At 42.0% G+C, this 18,582-nt stretch overlaps 1 protein-coding gene across 3 annotated transcripts in view; it reads left to right on the plus strand.

The window, feature by feature from the left end:
- Positions 1-2,037: 2,037 nt before the first annotated feature.
- The window catches only part of fat1a (FAT atypical cadherin 1a), a 72,206-nt gene continuing 55,661 nt past the window's right edge, over positions 2,038-18,582 (plus strand). For 2 of the 3 annotated variants that reach the window (XM_079758561.1, XM_079758563.1), the window contains exons 1-2: positions 2,038-2,158; positions 3,650-6,939. In XM_079758561.1, coding sequence (XP_079614687.1) covers positions 3,678-6,939 — 3,262 coding nt within the window. In that variant the 5' untranslated portion in view covers positions 2,038-2,158; positions 3,650-3,677. Of the gene's footprint in view, positions 2,159-2,295; positions 2,388-3,649; positions 6,940-18,582 lie in introns of those variants that run through there. The other variant, XM_079758562.1, reaches the window with a different exon arrangement.

An 18,582-nucleotide genomic window follows, 5' to 3' on the forward strand; every position in this document is an offset into this window, starting at 1 on the left:
CATTCCCCACTATGTTTCATAATACTGTTAGTCACTATTTAAATTGACTTGCATAGCGTTTCCGTTCTATCCCCAACGCCATCTGCTATGACGGGGGAAGGCCCTTAAAGTTCCCAGATGCAAACAAGTCTGCATCAATAAGTCATCGGGATTTGACCCCCAACTGCCCTGACAACAAACACTGAATGGGATCAAAGGATTGAAACCAGCCTTGGGGATCACCTGACCTGAATTCAATTAAATCTTTATCAGCAGATCACAGAGGAGGCACCACCCGGCAGGGGGAAAGAGCTACCAGTGATGACTTACATAGTCTGGAAAAAGAGAGCGAGGAAGAGGAGGAGGAGGAAGATGAGGGGGAGGGGGAGGTGGGGAAGACACACACATGCATTAAAAGCCATGTGTGTGTATTCACACTGTCTTTACATACTTACACATGCATGCTTAGACACACATACAAACACAAACAGACACATGCAAACACACAGACATATGCAAACACACACACACAAACACACACACGCACACAGACACACACACACACACACACACACACACACACACAGCCTGTGGGACTTAGGTGAGGGCGATGCTGAATAGATATTAGGCAAATTTGCACGCTATAACTGGCATCATAATCTACCAAATGACTGACACATTCAAAAATGAGGAAAAAAAACTGTGCGTGCGTCAACTATGGAGACACAACGTGCATACCCAAACATCTATCAAAGCAAAAGGGGAAGATGGTTGGTTGGACAAAGAAAATCCCCCAAAATAACCTCACACGTTGCCTTGTTTGAGACCTTTGCATGCTTAGAATGACAGATGAACTCGTGACGACACGCTGCCTAAACCCGTTGGAAAGAGCGAGCCACTGCCGTTAAACCGATGTCAGGGAGCACTAGACAAGCCATGGAAATGCTATGAATCCACAGCGGCCGAGGAAGCTGCGGCTTTTAAAGGATGCTTTTCTCTTTTCTTCTCTCGGGCTCTGAAGAAAATGGAATGGTTGGTGGTCGATTTCCAGAGAGACTTTTAGCGAGATGTTAACAAACTACCCAAAAGTATAGGACTTTGTGTAACGTAACTTTCCACCGGCAGCGGTCGTTCAGATGCCCTGGTAAGTGAAATGTATGGACACTGAAATTCCCTGCTTCATACTATGCATTTTAGGGGCAGCGCTTAGAAGTTTGTTCTCCACATATTTTATCTTCACGAGCACAAAGTCACGTGCACGTACGCACGCACTCAGAGACGCGCACTATCACACATTAAGCCTGCATACTAGCACGCATGAGAGCGCGCGCCTACCCACCCACCAACACACACACACACACACACACACACACACACACACACACACACACACACACACACACACACACACATGCACAAGCAGGAACGCACGCACGCACGCACACACTGGCGCTTCAGTGCTGTGCAGGTCCGGCCGAGAGCAGCGAGACAGCGCCATCAATCGCATATTCATCACACTCCCGTGCCTCCAGTGGGAAGGCAGGAAATCCATTAAGAATTCACTGAAAAAAAACAAAAAAACTTGACAATCGATAGATGGGCTCAACCTTAAAGATTCAACAGGGATTTGTTTATAACAACAATCACAAATGAGTTATGAATATAATAAAAAAAAACAATAATCGTATTATTATTAACAATAATAATGATCATAATAATGATATTAGCAATTATTACAATACTATTACTAATGACAATATGTGTAAACGTAAGTGGTAGTAAAACAATTGCATCAATCTGAGAATTTAGCCATTTGTTGTGTTTGGGAGGCTACACATCAGGTTAAAAAGAAAACATTTAAAAGGAACATTGGGATAAATATAGCCTGAGTTGATAAGAACACGGGAAACGAAATTAAACGCAGGTGGTATGTTATTTGGTTTTTATTCTAGGGAATAGAGAAAATAGGGTTTTAGGTTCATGCCAGCAGTAAGTAGATCCGGGCGTGCGCAGCGCGGAAAGATACTGGGCGCATTCATTGTGGAAGGAGAGCTGCATGGAAAGGAGAGTGCGAAGTGGATGGAGTAGGGAAGGAGACTCCACGTATTGCCATGCCGAGATTTGGAGACTTTAAACTACATGAAAAACCTCCTAATCTACGTCGCGAATGATAGAATAGGTATGTAACCCACTGGTGATTTTTGTTGATCCTTTGTGACTGCGAATTTCAGTCAGTCTTGGCATCTTTCGGACGTATGAAAAGTTTCGATGGATCGGCGGCGGTCCCGCTAGCTTTGTGAGCGGCGCTTTGTAGAGGAATCGGCCACCGCTCCGTCTGCCTTTATCTCCGGGGGAACTTAAGCGAATGCGGGGTCGTTGTGAGTTTTGCGGAGTTATTTGTAACTTGGGTACGTGTTGGAGAAGCGTTTATTTTTTTAAATGGTCTTCATAAATGTCTATCTTTTGACCGTTACTGCTTTCTGTGCACTTTTCTGAGACCGTGCATCTGCTCAGCTCCGGACTGCCTTCTCTTCTTTTTAAAAACTGAATGGGTTTTGGTTGGGGGATGGGGGTTTGAAAAATAAATAGTGTTTAATTATTTTTTTATGGAGAACACATAATTAGTCGTTGTATAAATGCTTGCACGAAACGCAATCTCCAAAAAGTGCAATCAAGGAATTACTTTATCTTTCTTTCTGTATCTTCTATATCCGCTATGCCACAAGTTGAGTTGTGATTCAAGGTAGACTCTGTCAGTTATTAACCCAAACAGCCTAATACCTAACTCAAAAGTTATTAACCTAAACATCCTTAATACCTAACCCGTAAGCACGGCGCTGTGGTCGATACGCTCAAAGTAAACACGTGTCGTCTTTCATGAAAATAACTAGTAAAGACACAATGCCGACTTCATTGACTTTTAACAGATGACGATAATGCCTAAAATAACCTGGGTTCTTTTTGTTTTTCCTGTTCGTACCAAACTATTTGCAATTGATTTCGTGTAGCCTGTTATATTACGGCGTTATGCCTCATGAAAACCTAGTTAGGTATACATAGAAATAGAATAATCTAATATGAAGGGGATTTGAGCTCATGCTGCAGCTACAGCTGCTCAGAAACTAAGAGCTTTGTTGTTAGTTTTAAGCAGCTCCTCAATTGTAAGGGTTTAATTTGCAATGATTGACGTGACCGACATTTTGACAGTGTATATTGTCCTTGTCCCTGAAGGGTATCTTAGTTTATACATACAAATATTCAATTGTACTAAGGATCTGTAGTTATGCAGCTTACAACGTCGCATGCGGATACTACCTGACTCCGTGCAGCAGAGGTAGCAGCAAGGGGTTACTAGCCTACAGTAAAGTTTTGTTTATTTAACTGACCGTACTAGCATATCTAATGACCACATGACATCCATTTGCCTGTTACCATATCGGCTGGATAATAACCGACGTTCACAGCAGTTCACTTATTTAACAGTTGAGATAGTTATCACACGGATAATATAGCTGTATAATATATCCTTCATGATGTACAAATGCAAATTCGGAAATAATAGCCTAGAATAATTTGTTTTCATTTATTTGAATTCACTGACAAAGGACACAATCGTGTATGCTTTTCATTCTTACTTATCCTATTCTCTTTTCTTTTCTTTTTTTTCCAGGTGGCTCTGCCAAAATCACGGTACAAATATGGGAAAATACTTGATCCTACCGGTTCTACTGCTCCTTGAGCACCTCTGTGGATGCACAGGGAACCAAAGAGTTGCGAGATCCGCCACAATGCAATTCACCCACTCTGTTTACAACACAACCATATATGAGAACTCTGCTGCTAAGACGTTCTTAGAGAGCCATGCCAAGATGGGTATCTACATCGCTGACCCCACCTGGGAGATACGGTACAAAATAGTTGCCGGGGACAACGAGAACCTATTCAAAGCCGAAGAATACCTCCTTGGAGATTTCAGCTTTTTGAGAATAAGGACCAAAGGAGGTAGCACAGCCATTCTCAATCGCGAGGTCAGAGACCACTATGTACTCACCGTCAAAGCCACAGAAAGAGGCACCAATTTGGAGGCTCGCGCGAGAGTTAAGGTTCAGGTACTGGACACCAATGATCTGAGACCCCTCTTCTCACCGACGTCGTACAGTATTTCATTGCTGGAGAACACGGCCATACGCACCAGCGTGGCCAAGGTGACGGCGACAGACGCCGACATCGGTACAAATGGAGAATACTACTACAGCTTCACAGATTGGACGGACATGTTTGCAGTCCACCCAACAAGCGGAGTGGTGACCCTTACCGGCAAACTGGACTACTCTGAGACCAAGCTGTACGAGCTGGAGATCTTGGCTGTAGACAGAGGGATGAAGCTCTACGGGAGCAGTGGCTTCAGTAGCATGGCCAAGCTGACCGTCCGGATAGAGCAGGCCAACGAACATGCGCCGGTTATCACCGCCGTCGCTTTAGCCCCTTCTGATGCAGACCGCGACCCCACCTATGCTGTAGTGATGGTGGAGGACAATGATCAGGGGCAGAACGGGGAGATAGCGTCGCTGAGTGTGGTAGCGGGAGACCCTCTCCAGCAGTTTAAAGCTGTGAGAAGCAGTCCAGGGAGCAAAGCGTACAAAATCAAAGCGGTTAAGGATGTAGACTGGGACAGCCAGCCTTTTGGATATAACCTGACCCTACAAGCTAAAGATAAGGGGAGTTTACCCCGGTTTTCCTCTGCTAAGTTAATTCATGTTACCTCCCCGCAGTTTAAAATGGGCCCATCTAAATTTGATAAAACTATCTACAGGGTCAATCTCAGTGAGTTTGCCCCACTTCACACACCTGTCGTTATGGTAACGGCTTTGCCCAAGCATTCACAGCTAAAGTATGCTTTTAAACATAAATCGGAGAAGAATAGATTCAGCATTAATCCCGACACGGGTTTAATCACCACAGCCGGACCCATTAACGCTGATAATGCCCCCAGATATGAGCTGGACGTTATGACCGCGGACAAAAAGGCATTCACCAAAGTGATCATAGATGTGATTGATGTAAACAACAATGCCCCTGAGTTCCAGCAGACGTCTTACAAGGCCTCAGTTGATGAGAACGTACCTGTCGGGACCAGCGTGCTGGAGGTCAAAGCCACTGACCTGGATCGTGGAGAAAATGGTTACGTGACCTACAGCATTACCAATGTCATGCCGCAGCCATTTGTCATCGAGTACTTCTCGGGTGTCATCAGCACCTCCGAGGTCCTCGATTATGAGCTGATGCCCAGGATTTACAACCTCAAAGTCAGGGCATCCGACTGGGGTTCCCCTTTCCGCAGAGAGGTGGAAGCATCCGTCACCATAACACTAAATAACCTAAATGACAACAAGCCGCTGTTTGAAAATATCGACTGTGAAGTCACCGTGCCAAGAGACCACGGTGTGGGGGAGCAGATAACCACAGTGTCTGCCATCGATGCGGATGAACTGCAGCTAGTGCACTACAACATTAAAGCTGGGAACGAGTTGGATCTGTTTGAGCTGAATGCAAACTCCGGAGTGCTCTCGCTGAAGCAGACACTCAGTGACGGAGAGGCGTCCAAAGTGTCCTTCCATGGTTTACAGATCACCGCCAGCGATGGTGAACATGAGACCCAGTCCATGGTTATGAATATAACTGTCATCACAGCGCGCAAGCCTGTCCAATTAAAATGTGTTGACACCGGCGTCGCGACCATGCTGGCGGAGAAACTGCTCCAAGGCGGCAAGATTCACACCCAAGCAGAACCCGAGGATAACTTCATGGATATTCATTCTGTGAACCGCTTCACGCCACAGTTCGCTGAGTCATTTCCGAGTTCCATGGAGGTCAGAGAGGACCTTCCCATCGGGGCTCGCATTGTCCACTTGAGTGCTACAGATACGGACAGCGGCTTTAATGGGAAGCTGGTGTATGTTATTTCAGGGGGAGACACAGAGAGCCGCTTCATCGTGGACATGGAGAGTGGCTGGCTGCTGGTTAATGCTCCTCTTGATAGGGAAACAACGGACCACTATACACTCAATGTCACAGTGTACGATCTCGGCATACCACAAAAGTCCTCATCACGCCTCTTGGATGTCAAGATCTTAGATGCGAATGATAACAGCCCACAGTTTTTGCAAGACTCATATTCAGTGGAAATAAGTGAAAATACACCCGTGGGCACAGAAATCATCCAGGTGGATTCAACCGACAAGGATCTAGGGGACAACGGGATTGTCAAGTATTCTATTTTGGGTGGCACGGATCACTTTGCCATCAATGAGGATACCGGACTAGTGACGGTAAAGAAACAGTTAGACCGCGAGAGCCTTCCCATGTATGTTTTAAAAGTTGCCGCCCGTGACCAGGCTGTGGCCGAACCCCAGCTCGTCTCCACAGTGTTGTTAAAGGTGATCCTGGAAGACGTCAATGACAATCCACCCAAATTCGTGCCTCCTAAATACCGGGTGAGGGTGAGGGAGGACCTTCCCGTCGGTGCAGTGATCATGTGGCTGGAGGCTCACGACCCCGACGTGGGACCCTCCAGCCAGGTGCGCTATAGCCTCATCGACAGCGGCGATGGACACTTTGACGTGGACAAGCTGAGTGGTGCGGTGCGGATCGCGAAAACCCTCGACTACGAGCAGCGGCAGGTGTTCAACCTGACGGCGAAAGCCAAGGACAAAGGGAAGCCCATGTCTTTGTCGTCAACCTGCTTCATCGAGGTGGACGTGGTGGATATCAACGAGAACATTAACAGGCCGCAATTCCCCTCATTTTTGGATAAAGGATTTATCAAAGAGGATGTACCGGTTGGGACCTCGGTGATGAAAGTATCTGCCCAAGACGAGGATGAAGGCAGAGATGGGGAGATTCGATACTCCATACGGGATGGCTCTGGCCTGGGGATATTCACGATTGACGAAGAGACTGGTGAGTTTCTTTTCTCTCCTCTTTCCTCTGTGCCATTATCATACGGCTGCTTGTGAAGCGTGTGTGCTTTTTACTATTCAGAACATGAAAGAATAGGAAGGCAGTGGTTTGGAGCTAACTAGCATAAGAATGAATTCCACTATCTGGCATCCATCGATAAGAGTATGCGCGTCTGTGCGTTGGTATGTGTATGTGAGAGACGGTGCACTTCCGGGAGGACTGTTAAGGTTCCTGATTCCATTCATTTTTCCTCTTTGGGGGAGGATTTGATGGCAGGAACAGATGGGCCAGCTGTCTCTCAGACCTGCAGTAGACATTCCTGACCGGTTGTTTAGGTGAACTAAGCCGTTTCTAAATGCAGTGCTCCTTCCAGCTCCTCCTCTCTTTGGCCACATTTTTTTCTTTCAGGATACTGACCTTCTAAATGCATTACCTTCATATATTTTTCCATTAAACCTCTTTGTAGCAGATATTTATATTGATATTTAATTTTGATTTATTTTATTTCAATTTGAATTATTTAATTAATTATACTGTTTTATTTCAGATTCACTTGTATCTTAGGATTTTCTTTGACAAAAAAACACCTTTGCCGAGACACTCATAGACACGTCAAAGTCTGAAATTCCTGCCACAGTCCCTGCCACAAGGATCTAACCATTACCTTCTTTGATATTTTCAACATGGCTTCCATTTGGAAGCAACCACATTCTTGGGTGGCTAAATGTGGGTTTTCTCCCCTTAAAAGAATCAAACCCAGTTCCTACATATTTAATGTCTAAATTAAAAAGTGAAACGTGCTGCATAATACATAAGCTTTATAGCATATATAACCTCCAATGTTCATAGGCTCGATAAGAATGTTGGAAAAGTGGAGAATAAGAATAGCCCTCAGCCAATATCTTTGATTCTTCATTGATTTTAATGAAGAATCAGGTAGCTATGCATAATTGAAGGAAGTTGATGGAAAGTAAGCAAACCAAATAGTTCTGCGAATAAGAATCTGTTTTTTTATGCAGGTTGGCCTACAAAGTAAAGCACCATATAGAAAGAAGAATAATATCAACCAATCAATAGTGGCTTTTGTAAGGTGTGTTGAGCTTTGTGAAATTATTATTGGAAAGCACAATCTATTCTCCAACAATGGCTCAGGTAATACTCATGGTAAAAGAGGCAAACCCAGAGGAAGCTGAACCCTCAAATCTTTCAAATGTGTTTGGACTGGGAACTAAAAATACTTTTAAGTTGGCCTAGTGTGTGTGCTCGTACCCAGCAAACAGTGTTATCAATGTTCCGTGATGTATTATAGGTGTGTACTCCAGTGTTTGCAGGCTACATTGGCACCAAGCAGAGAACCTCGCTAATCTCCACTGTGAAAAACATTTCTCAACTCAGTTGTTGGGTTTGCTGCCATATTAATCAAAAATGGCCATGTACATTCTTTTCATTATACAATAAGAGTCGAACACTTGTTCAAATTTGTCTTTTCATAGTGTGGCAAGTTTCAGATTTAAAATCTTGGCAAAATAAAGCTCTGTGTCCGTTTGTGTGGTTGTTGTGTTTTCAAAATGGCCCCCTGTCCTGAGGGCACCTCCTGCATTTAGTCTAGGCTTGCAAATCATGAAGTTAGCCTGAGGTAGTGTGTGAGTGGACTTGACTTGGTTCCAGCTTTTTTGGCTCCTGCGTATGCTCATGTCATACTTCAATACTGTAAATTGGGTAATTAAGGATGATACAATGTAATACACTCAGTGATTGTAATGTTTGTGGCTAATTCGATTTTTTCCAAAGCAAAGTACAATCTGTTTTTTACTACGCTTTTCTCTTGATAAGGTGTGTGATGAAAAAAAGATCTAATCTGACAGACTAATTGTTTTCAGCATTTCTAAGTGGGACGTTTGACAAGTGAAAAATGCTTTTCATGTGTCCACCTTTGCTTCCCCATCGCCCCATAAACAGCCCAGAGAAACAGTTTGCTCAAAGAAAAAACGTTTTGTTTCAATATTTACTTTAACAGCTTGTGTTTCAACCCCATTTACATACTGTTAAAGTTGAAGCCACCTCTCTTAACAATAAACTGAATTGGCTTTGATTTCATTGATTTTTTTCTGATTGCTCATTTGAATGCTCTGTCTCACCCCAAAAATGTTCCTTGTAAAAATGTGCCTACTTCATAGTCATATCGTGGGTATGTGTGAATGTGACGTGTGTGTGTGTGTGTGTGCGTGTGTGTGTGTGTGTGTTTGTGTGTGCTTGTAGGTGTGTGTGTGTGTGTGTGTGTGTGTGTGCGTGTGTGTGTGTGTCTGTCTGTTTGTGTATACAGTATGTGTGTGTGTGTGGAAAACAGAAAAAGAGAAAATCTAACGACGGAAGGACTAAATGTTCAAGGTTTGACTTTGCAAAGCATTTCGAAAGAAACAAATTTTGTCTTTAGCAATGTTTTGTTTGAACAGCACTCTTTTGAATAAGCCATAATGAGCACTGGCAGACAGGGCTAGACATATAGAAGAGGATGATATTTACCTTAAGCTATTCCTCATAGAATGTGTAGCAAGGACACTGAGTCTGCTTAGATTACCTTGTTGAACAAGGTTCAATTCTTTATGAATAGAACTTGCCTCAGGCTGCTAGCCAGTGGATGCCAGTGGGCATTGGAATTGTCATGCAGAACAAACTAACCCCCTGAGAGAGAGTTTACCAACAGCATTCAAGGGCTTATTCCAGCATATGCTTTAAAACAATTAACAGACATCAGAGTATCTAGAACCCAGGTTTTAAAACATTATAACCAATCGTACGGAGAAGCAAATCTTTATAGACCAGCTTCTATTGGCTTTTACCAGTGTTGCAATCAGTAGACGCTCGATAAATGTGAACTATTTTGAAAGCAGTATGAAAGCAGACGACATCCCTATTCAGAGTGAGAGAAATCCTGCTCATTAGATAATGCATGCAATGCCCTTTCCTGCTAGATAATGCATGCATTGCCCTTTTACTTGAGGTTGTTAGCAGTCCGTACTTTGAATGAGAGCATTGTTATGACGAATGACTGTTTCGTACCGAAAGAAATAAGTTCAGATTTTTTTTTTATATTTCAAAGTGTTACTTTTCCTCCCTTTTCTACATTGATAATAGATGTGGAACATGCATATACATTGGCAGTTTAAGTTTTTGATGTTTCAGATTAGCTTTTTAACTGTAGTTTGTGTTTAGTATCTCTATTTATATCTGAGACGAGAGTGGCTGAAAAATGCCACATGACTCCAAGCAGTCCTCGCTCTAGTGCCGTTGCTGGGGCGATGGGACGAGGAATGTGCACTGGGCCAAAGTTGATTGTAGGAAGGTAAATTAAAAGCACACTTTCCCTTGTTAAAGTTTGTGTCTCTCTCATCCCATTAAGTCTTTTGGAAACCCTGTAAAGGTCCCTCGTGCAGATGGTGTCCCTGGTGTAAATTCTGCTCATGCTGTTGTTGACATGCTGTTGAGGCTTGGTTTAATAATGATGATGCTCTTGAATTGCGTCTGGGTATTGTTCCCATGTCGGCTTGATTTAAAGCACTTGTGATGTATAACAGAATTATTTTAGCACACTGTTACTTTGACAACTCACACGTATGCCGAAGGAAAACAAATACAATACAATTGTATTTGTAAGTAAACGATCCATGGCCTTTTGGATGGATTTATTTTTCTAAAGGGACGCCTAAATATATTTTGTAGGAGAGGGTTTTATCCAAAGCAATGTACAGTGAATATAGGCAGTCCCACATGTTATTAAGAGGCCGGCAGGGGTTATGCCGCAGACTGCAGGGATCAAACCCAAACCTTTTTGCTTCTCTTTTCTGCCCCTATGTTTTTCCCTTTTTTTCATAAATGTCAGGCGCACGTTTCCTTGGCTGTCAAAGCCTACCTGACCAAGCCTGAAAAAACATGAGTTTGTGATTCAAACTGATTGTTTTCGCCATCCAAGGGTGATGCAAGATACATCTTTTTGGAGCCAAACTGTGTGGAATCAAGACAAATGCATTTTTTGATTGATTGTGCAAATCCATGTTTTTTCATTGTACTGTTGTACGGAATTATCCGCTTGCATTAGACAATCACATTTTTATTCTTCAATCAATCTAGTCTTACCCCAAACAAATAGGACACTTGACAGCTAGGCCAATTCCAAATATTTGTCAACAATTGATATTTGTTTTTCTGAGAAAGCTCAATGACACTAAATTGTCCATATTTTTTGGCACGTTGACACCTCTGGTTTGTCATTTATCTTCATACCAATGCTTAGAAAAAGGCCACTATGGCCGGTGATGCAAATTGCATTTTTGAAACACAGGAATTGTCTGCATATATATTTTGACACAATTATCTCTAAAACAGGCTATAGTGGATTGCGTCCTTGATGCTGTGGGGCTACTTTATCAAAAGTCAATTTATCTCCAGAACATTTTGTTTTTCGTAGCATATGGACTATTGTCCCCAAGGACAAACTAGTGTAGCGAGCCGAACAGAAACAGATATATGTCAGACAATCCCCAACACCTGGGTGCCCGGAGGTGAAGCAGTGCGAGCTCATAATAATGTGCTCTTCGTTAGGGCGAGATTCTTTGGAAGTAGGTTCAAAGGCCAGACAAAATACCCCTGGTATGCCCTAATAGGTTTTTTACTTGATGAAGACCTTCATTAATGAAAGTGTAAATGAATGTTAACAACATGGGAAGCCATGTCGTAAAAGTTAAGGAACTTCCTATGAAGCATGTAGTAATTGCAAATCTGTACCTCAGCCATTTGCTTGAGGTATGTTTTAGTGCTATCTTTAGTAAGTGCGGCATGCTTTTAGGTCTATCCTGCTTGTTAAACAATAACATTTTGTCATTTTTTATTCTGTGTTCGCAAACTTGCACAATCATTTGGTTAGTGCTGGAATGCTGTAAAAGTCATGGTTTTCTGCTAGTTGGGGATATCTAAAAAGCTCTGTGATGAAGTGGAAGTGGTTACAGGTGTATCAGCCTAACTTGCTATGTCATAGCTTTTTGCCCGGGACATTTGAGTAGATAAGATAGGCATCACTTTGAGGTCATAGACCTACTTTGTCATGAGGCATCTCTCTGGAACTGAATACAGCATGACCCCATTTAACAGTGAAACATGAAACTGAAGAAACAGGCTCAGATATTTGTCTCAATTATATAAATATAAGGATTAAAATTGATATAATATATATGTAATTTATATATAATGTGCATTAAAATAAACACTATAACGACCCAAAGTAAAAAAACAACTTTGTAAAAAAAATAAGGAAAATTAGTTTATCCTAAACAATGGGTCATACTGTTCTTTTAAAGATTACTTTCCAAAAAGAACAAAAAGTTCTCTTGATTAGAACACAAAACAGTAAGATAATAACATGGCAGAAAGTGTGAGCAGATCTCAACAGGAGAGAGAAAATATAAAAGTTAAAATTAGGCCTAGGAATTTAACATATTTTAAAGTCCCTTTTACACAAAGATCACCAAAAGAAGATATTTCAATATGCTGGCTTTGCAAAGACACAATAATGTGCTTTAACATAAGATGCCGGCATTCCAGAATCAGAGGTAACGCAACGTCACCGTATAGTGTCGTGTATAACATACACTTCGGTTTGTGAAATAGCTTTCTAAACATTACCGCGTGAGTGTGGAGGGGCTCTTGCTTTCACATCACCCTTCAAACGCAAGCAAAGTTGTTTTGAATTGTATATAGCATATTGATGCATACCTTTTACAATGGAGGATTCCTGACAGCAACGTGTTTGTGTGATCAGAAGTAGGTTGGAGGATAAATTGAAGAGGAGCAGGGAGTGGTCTTTATGAAGAAAGGTGCGCAGACCTTGGACGCCATAGATGGAGACATTTCTTCAGAGATGTTTGATTCCCCCGGTGCTGGGTCGTACACATAACATCTTTTGGCTCTCATTTGGCTCTGTAACTACCGCCGCCGCTGGCTTAAAGGCTGAAATACAACTCTCCCCCATTCTGTGTTTGTACATTTTAAGAGAGGCTGAATAATGCAGCAACATCCCCACCTTGGAACAGGTTGTGTAAAACGGGCTTATGGGAAAAGGGGAGCCCATTAGAAATCTCTTTATTTTGTGCTTTATTCACTAACAATCAACATCAAAAAATCAAAGTCATCCTCTCACTTTTATCTATGGGTTATTTTATGAAGATGTATCTCTTTGCATGCCGAGCAAAGAGATAAATCTTAATAAAAATCTTAATAAAACTTACATACCAATAACAGACAAATCTTTCAAACCCACCATGGTCTATTGATGTTTGTGATATTGAATGGCCTGGCAAATAGCTAGCCAATAGCGATCTAGGCTAAGCTCTGGTCTCTACCTGATACACTGGCCTCAACAGCACAGTGGAGGAATTTGAAGCATGCTTCCAGGGCTATAGAGTGGTAGTTGCAGGGGGAGAGCGGAGAAAGTTTATGTAAGCATGTGAGCTGAGGCCTCAGAAGACAGAGGAATGTGGGTAGGGGTAAACTGAATTATATTAGGTGGTTCAAAGAGAGCTCCAACGTTAAAGCAAAGAGCCCGTCACGTGCTGGCCTAAGCCAATAGACTGGTAAGGAGCAAGAGACCTGGCTCCTCATGCTGCCTTATTAAAACGTGGTTTACTAAAAGCTCTCTGAGAATCATTCCAAATTGATGCCTTTTTGTATTGGAAGTTTATTTTTCTTAAAGGCTTAATACTTCAGTGTGAATGCAGAAATGCCAAAGAAAAAAAAATTAGGACGATAACAGATTTTGGCGAAATCCACAATCGTGATATAATGATGACAAGTTGGTTTTTGGTTACTGCTTCATATTATATACTTTTGACTTGATATGTCAGACAGACTTGACACCTGACAAACTCCACTGCATCCTGCAGGCTCAGTCCATCTTGAACACTACGGTATATGGCCGATGCTGTGCTGCCGCCCTCTACCCATGGTTACAATTGGTGTGAGGGAATCGGTATTCAATAGCGTGTTTGTCTTTTTCCTGTCTTGCTCTATTAACATTATGTCTGCAAGCCTTAAATAAGTGATAAGGTGTTACCCCTTTGAAATGATGTGTAATTCAACAAGGAAACCAAGCATGGTTACAAACAGGATCATAGACAGAGAGAGGTAGGCAGCCCACACAGAATATTCTTATTTATTCACGCTTATACTGTATCCGAATCCTTTTTTGTAAATTATATTCCAGAAAAAACAACTTCAGAGTTTCAGACTAAATATTTGGGCCTTCCTATCTATTTTTATGGGTTTAACCAAACAGTATGAATTTGTAATGATACAAGCATTTGTAGGTGATTAACCCTGCATTTAACTGGGCTTGGGCGGTGTATATATCCTTTTTAGTGCTGTCAAGCAATTAAAATATTTAATCGCGATTAATCGCATGAATGTCATAGTTAACTCGCGATTAATCACACATTTTTTTCTATTCTAAATGTCCCTTGATTTCGTGCTGCTAGCCTTTTAGTGAGATCAGAGAGTGTTGAGAAGGACAGTAATAAAAAATATTTGGTAAGATGGATATAAGAAGAGAGACCCGCAGTGAATTCAACCCGGTCCACTTGACATTGGGTAGGTGCATGACAGTGGTAGGCTTACATTAAAACCTCAATAGCCCAGGCTTTTATTTGTTTCAATCGCTGAACTTTAGGGAAAAACTCTTGCTCAGCAAAGATAAGAAATACTATAACATTTATTATTTAAACCAGTATGAATATTTCTACCGTACGTAGGCCTATACACATTACCAGGCTATTGAATAACGCCTACACACACACACACACACACACACACACACACACACACACACACACACACACACACACACACACACACGGTGGTGGAGTGGTAATCAGGAGAGTCGGGAGATTTCCCGGTGGGCCGTTAACGTTTCGGGGCTGTCCGGCTGATTACTGCGGGATAACAATATTGTGTTTATAAAAGTTCCTTGCAGCGCCATCCGGCAGCCTGAGCTGTGCGCCCGCAACCTCTCACTCACTCAACAAGCAACACTAACAAACTGTCAACGTCGCAACCAAGTCGATTTTGTAATTGAGCGGCCCCTCCCGAAGTGGTACAGCCCAGGTGGGCCTTGAACTGCGATTGGTCAGAAAGGTGTAACAGCTAATGACAACATTGAACTCTCGTGCAGGCTCGAACAGAGTGACACACAAAAACACACACACTTTTAAGGAGTTTTTCACCCACTCTGTATCCTTGCTTGCCCCAACAAGTTTTTGCGGCGTGCTTGTTGTTTTGTTTCCGGTGTAGCTATATCCGGTATGGTGTTGTCGTTTTTCTAATGTGACTAGTTGTTGCTAGACAGCAGGTGAAAAAACTGCAACATTTGCCAAGCCAAAAGAGCGTTAATTGCGCGATAAAAAAATTAACGCTGTTAAAATTGGTTTGCGATAACGTCGTTAATAACGCATTAAACTGACAACACTCATTTTTTTGTACCTTTAATATCCTTCTGACTTTTCACTTGGGAAAACACAGATCCAAAAATCCATAAGTAGAGTAAAGACAGAGTAGGCAATTTCGAGAAACCAGCCATAGTAAGCCTCCCTCAAAAGCAACTCCCCCAAAACACATGGCTAGCTAGGTTTAGCAATAGGTCTGCCTAGCCTTGTGGAAGACTCAGTCTTTGTTAAATCAGAAATAAATAATAAAAAAGGCACTCAATGTTTATTGTGTGGCTGGCCTCCAAAAATAAATGTATGCATGGGAACCACAATCAAATAAGGGTATTTGTGTAAAAGAAAAACTTAAAAGATGTGCTGATGGTGATAGGAGTCATTGTACCATGTATGGCATTGTCTGGCCGACAATGCTGTGTATGTCTAATATGCACTAAGCCTACTTGCTGGGTTTAAATATTTGCCCATAGAATAATAAATAGAGAAGAAATAAGCACCTTTCTTCAATAGAATATTGGTGGAGGACCTTGTTGCTGCGCAATAAGACTGGCAGTTGAATAAAAGCATGTGGCCATTAATCAGATTTTGTAGTTGGAAGAGGTCATCTCTAAATAAAGTTTTATGTGATCATATTTTCATGGCTCCATAAAGATTCAGTGAGTGACGAGATTGCAAGTGAAATTAAGTGATTCGCTGGAAAACAAGTTTTCAATGATCAAAGGACCTGCTGGGCTTGTGTGAGCGCAGCATAGTCACAGACGCACCTTTACAAATAGCGATCCCGAAATATACTTTTCCCAAGCACATAGACTGCTTCACAGGGACAAAATGAGTGAGTGTAAAGCAAGGGCAGGCAATTTTGAGAAACGAGCCAGAGCTAGATTTTGAAAGCATCCAACTGCAAAAAAAAACACATCTACTCTGCCCGCCTCCCTGAAAGCCACTCCCACAAAACACTTGAAAAGCTTGCTAGCTTTAGCAATAGGTCTGCCTAGCCTTCTGGAAGGTTCCGGTCTTGTGCAGTGGTGAAAACCCAGGGAACTTGTCAGTAGACTGGAGGCTAGGTAGACCTAGGTAGGCCCTCCAATCATTAATGTCTGGCCGAAATAAACGACTTAAGGGCTTCTTACGGTTCTTAAACAGCCAGAGTGATGTCAGCCCAAAGGGATGTTAACCACAAGCCCGATTGTTGGGGTTAAATAATTGTTTCTATTTTTGTCTCGTCGCCCCGGGGGCTTTTTGTATATCATTATAAAATAAAATATGCAATAATGATAGCAAATGCATTCCTCCACAAACATGAGACTTTCCTGTGACTGACACAGTCATTATCAAAGAACCTTGATTTTGAAAGGTGTGAGTTTCGGTTTTATGTTTGACTGGAAAGGCCTTTGGCTATGATAACTAAATGCTCAGTTTGTCCCTCAGTCCCTTAGTGTTATAAACTTGGTGGCATATACAACAAAACAAAACATTGGGTAGACAGCAATACTGCAGTTAGAACAGATAACTTTTTAGGGTGCTTAAACTTTTGGCTTATTTTAGGCCTAATCGGCACACATTCTTGGTAAGTAATCTCTCCTCTCTAGTGTTAAATGTAAATTCTTCAGCTTTGGTTCACCTTTATGTGGCTTATTTATAATCATAATCTTCACATGAATATGGATCTGTTCTGGAGAATGACTGTGTCCAGTGATATTACCAATATACATTATGCCTTAAAACTGTTCAGGCTATTCTAAAAAGCCCTACTGTACCTCTACTTTGTGCAGTATCTCAACAGAACAATGCCCGTAGGCAAAGATAAGATTGGCGTTGAAAAAGAAGAAGGAAATCTGGCAGCCTTTTCTGCACAGTCAGATTTTTTATTAGCCCGAAGGCAGGTTTTGCAACCTCCTTTACTGAGAGAAAAGGTTCAATGAGATAGGTGTGCCAGTGATTCAGCCCGTGATTCACCTTTGACAAAGGCCAAAGATTTGCAAACACACCTTTCCTAGTCCAAAGGCTTTTCAGATGGCCTGTGTTTATTTTGTCTGTTAAAACTGTGTTGGGATATCAGTCAGGAATTGCACATTATATAAACCAATAACAACTACCAGGACGCCCCACCTGGCAGTCACTCTCGCATGGCCGGTGAGTTAAATGCAGGGCACAGAGTTGTTTTGGCTCACATTCCGTCCGTGGCTTGCAGATAACAACGGCATATTAACTCATCCCCTTGGCTGATATCTACAATGCTGCTTGCCAGCCAGCCAGCCAAGTGCATGACATTTGTGAGAGTGAAATTGTTGTGTTAGGTCAGTGTCTGCCCGTCAAGCAGATGACTACTCAAGCATGGGCATTGGCTTGGCAGCAGCTCAAAAGAGGTCTGATGCGCTCACTCTCGCGCTATGTCCTATTAGCGCGCAAACGTTCCACCCCCCAACCATTTGAACTGACTTGAGCATGTGCGTACACGAACGAATAACAGATCCTCTCTGTCTCTCTTCTTGGTTTCCATGTTTCAGTCTGATTTGAAAAAAACAGAGAAATGCCTTTTTTCCCTTTCCATTTTCATATTCGCTTTTTTTTTTATCCCCTTCTGACTCGTATTGCTCCAAGTCCTTTGCCTTTCTGCAATTTTTTTTAAACATTCATGCATTCTCTTGACTTGAGTGGGCCTTTTCAGCACACCCAGAGTGTCAAGAGTTGCACTCACATTTTATATTAATACATGGTACATTTGCAGTTTCATACATCTTATTTTTACAGTGGCAAGCTTGATTTATGCAGTTTGCAGTCAGCTAAGTAAAATAACATAACTCTTTTCTTTTCTATTTGTAAAGACATCTTTAAAAGATCTTACTACTCTTTTAACTGAATGCCAATAAACAGTTATTTGGCAATGTTTGATGTGAATCCCAAATGGATTACATTCGGGAAAAACACATTTCATGTCATGTTATAATTTCATATTACTCTCACCTTTGGGTTAACCCTGTCTCAGCTTTGCTCCTGAGACAAAGTCGGTTTTCTGAGCAGTATTCTGGCACAACCAATATCTCGCAGCTCTCTCTCCAATGTCCCATGGGTCCCGTTGATGCACATCTTATCTTTATCTATATTTGTCCTCTTGGTAGAAGTTTGTTACATTAGGTGGTTAGTAGTCTTATTTACATAA

The sequence above is a fragment of the Pollachius pollachius genome, assembly GCF_949987615.1.
Source record: "Pollachius pollachius genome assembly, chromosome: 2".
NCBI classification, from domain to species: domain Eukaryota; kingdom Metazoa; phylum Chordata; class Actinopteri; order Gadiformes; family Gadidae; genus Pollachius; species Pollachius pollachius.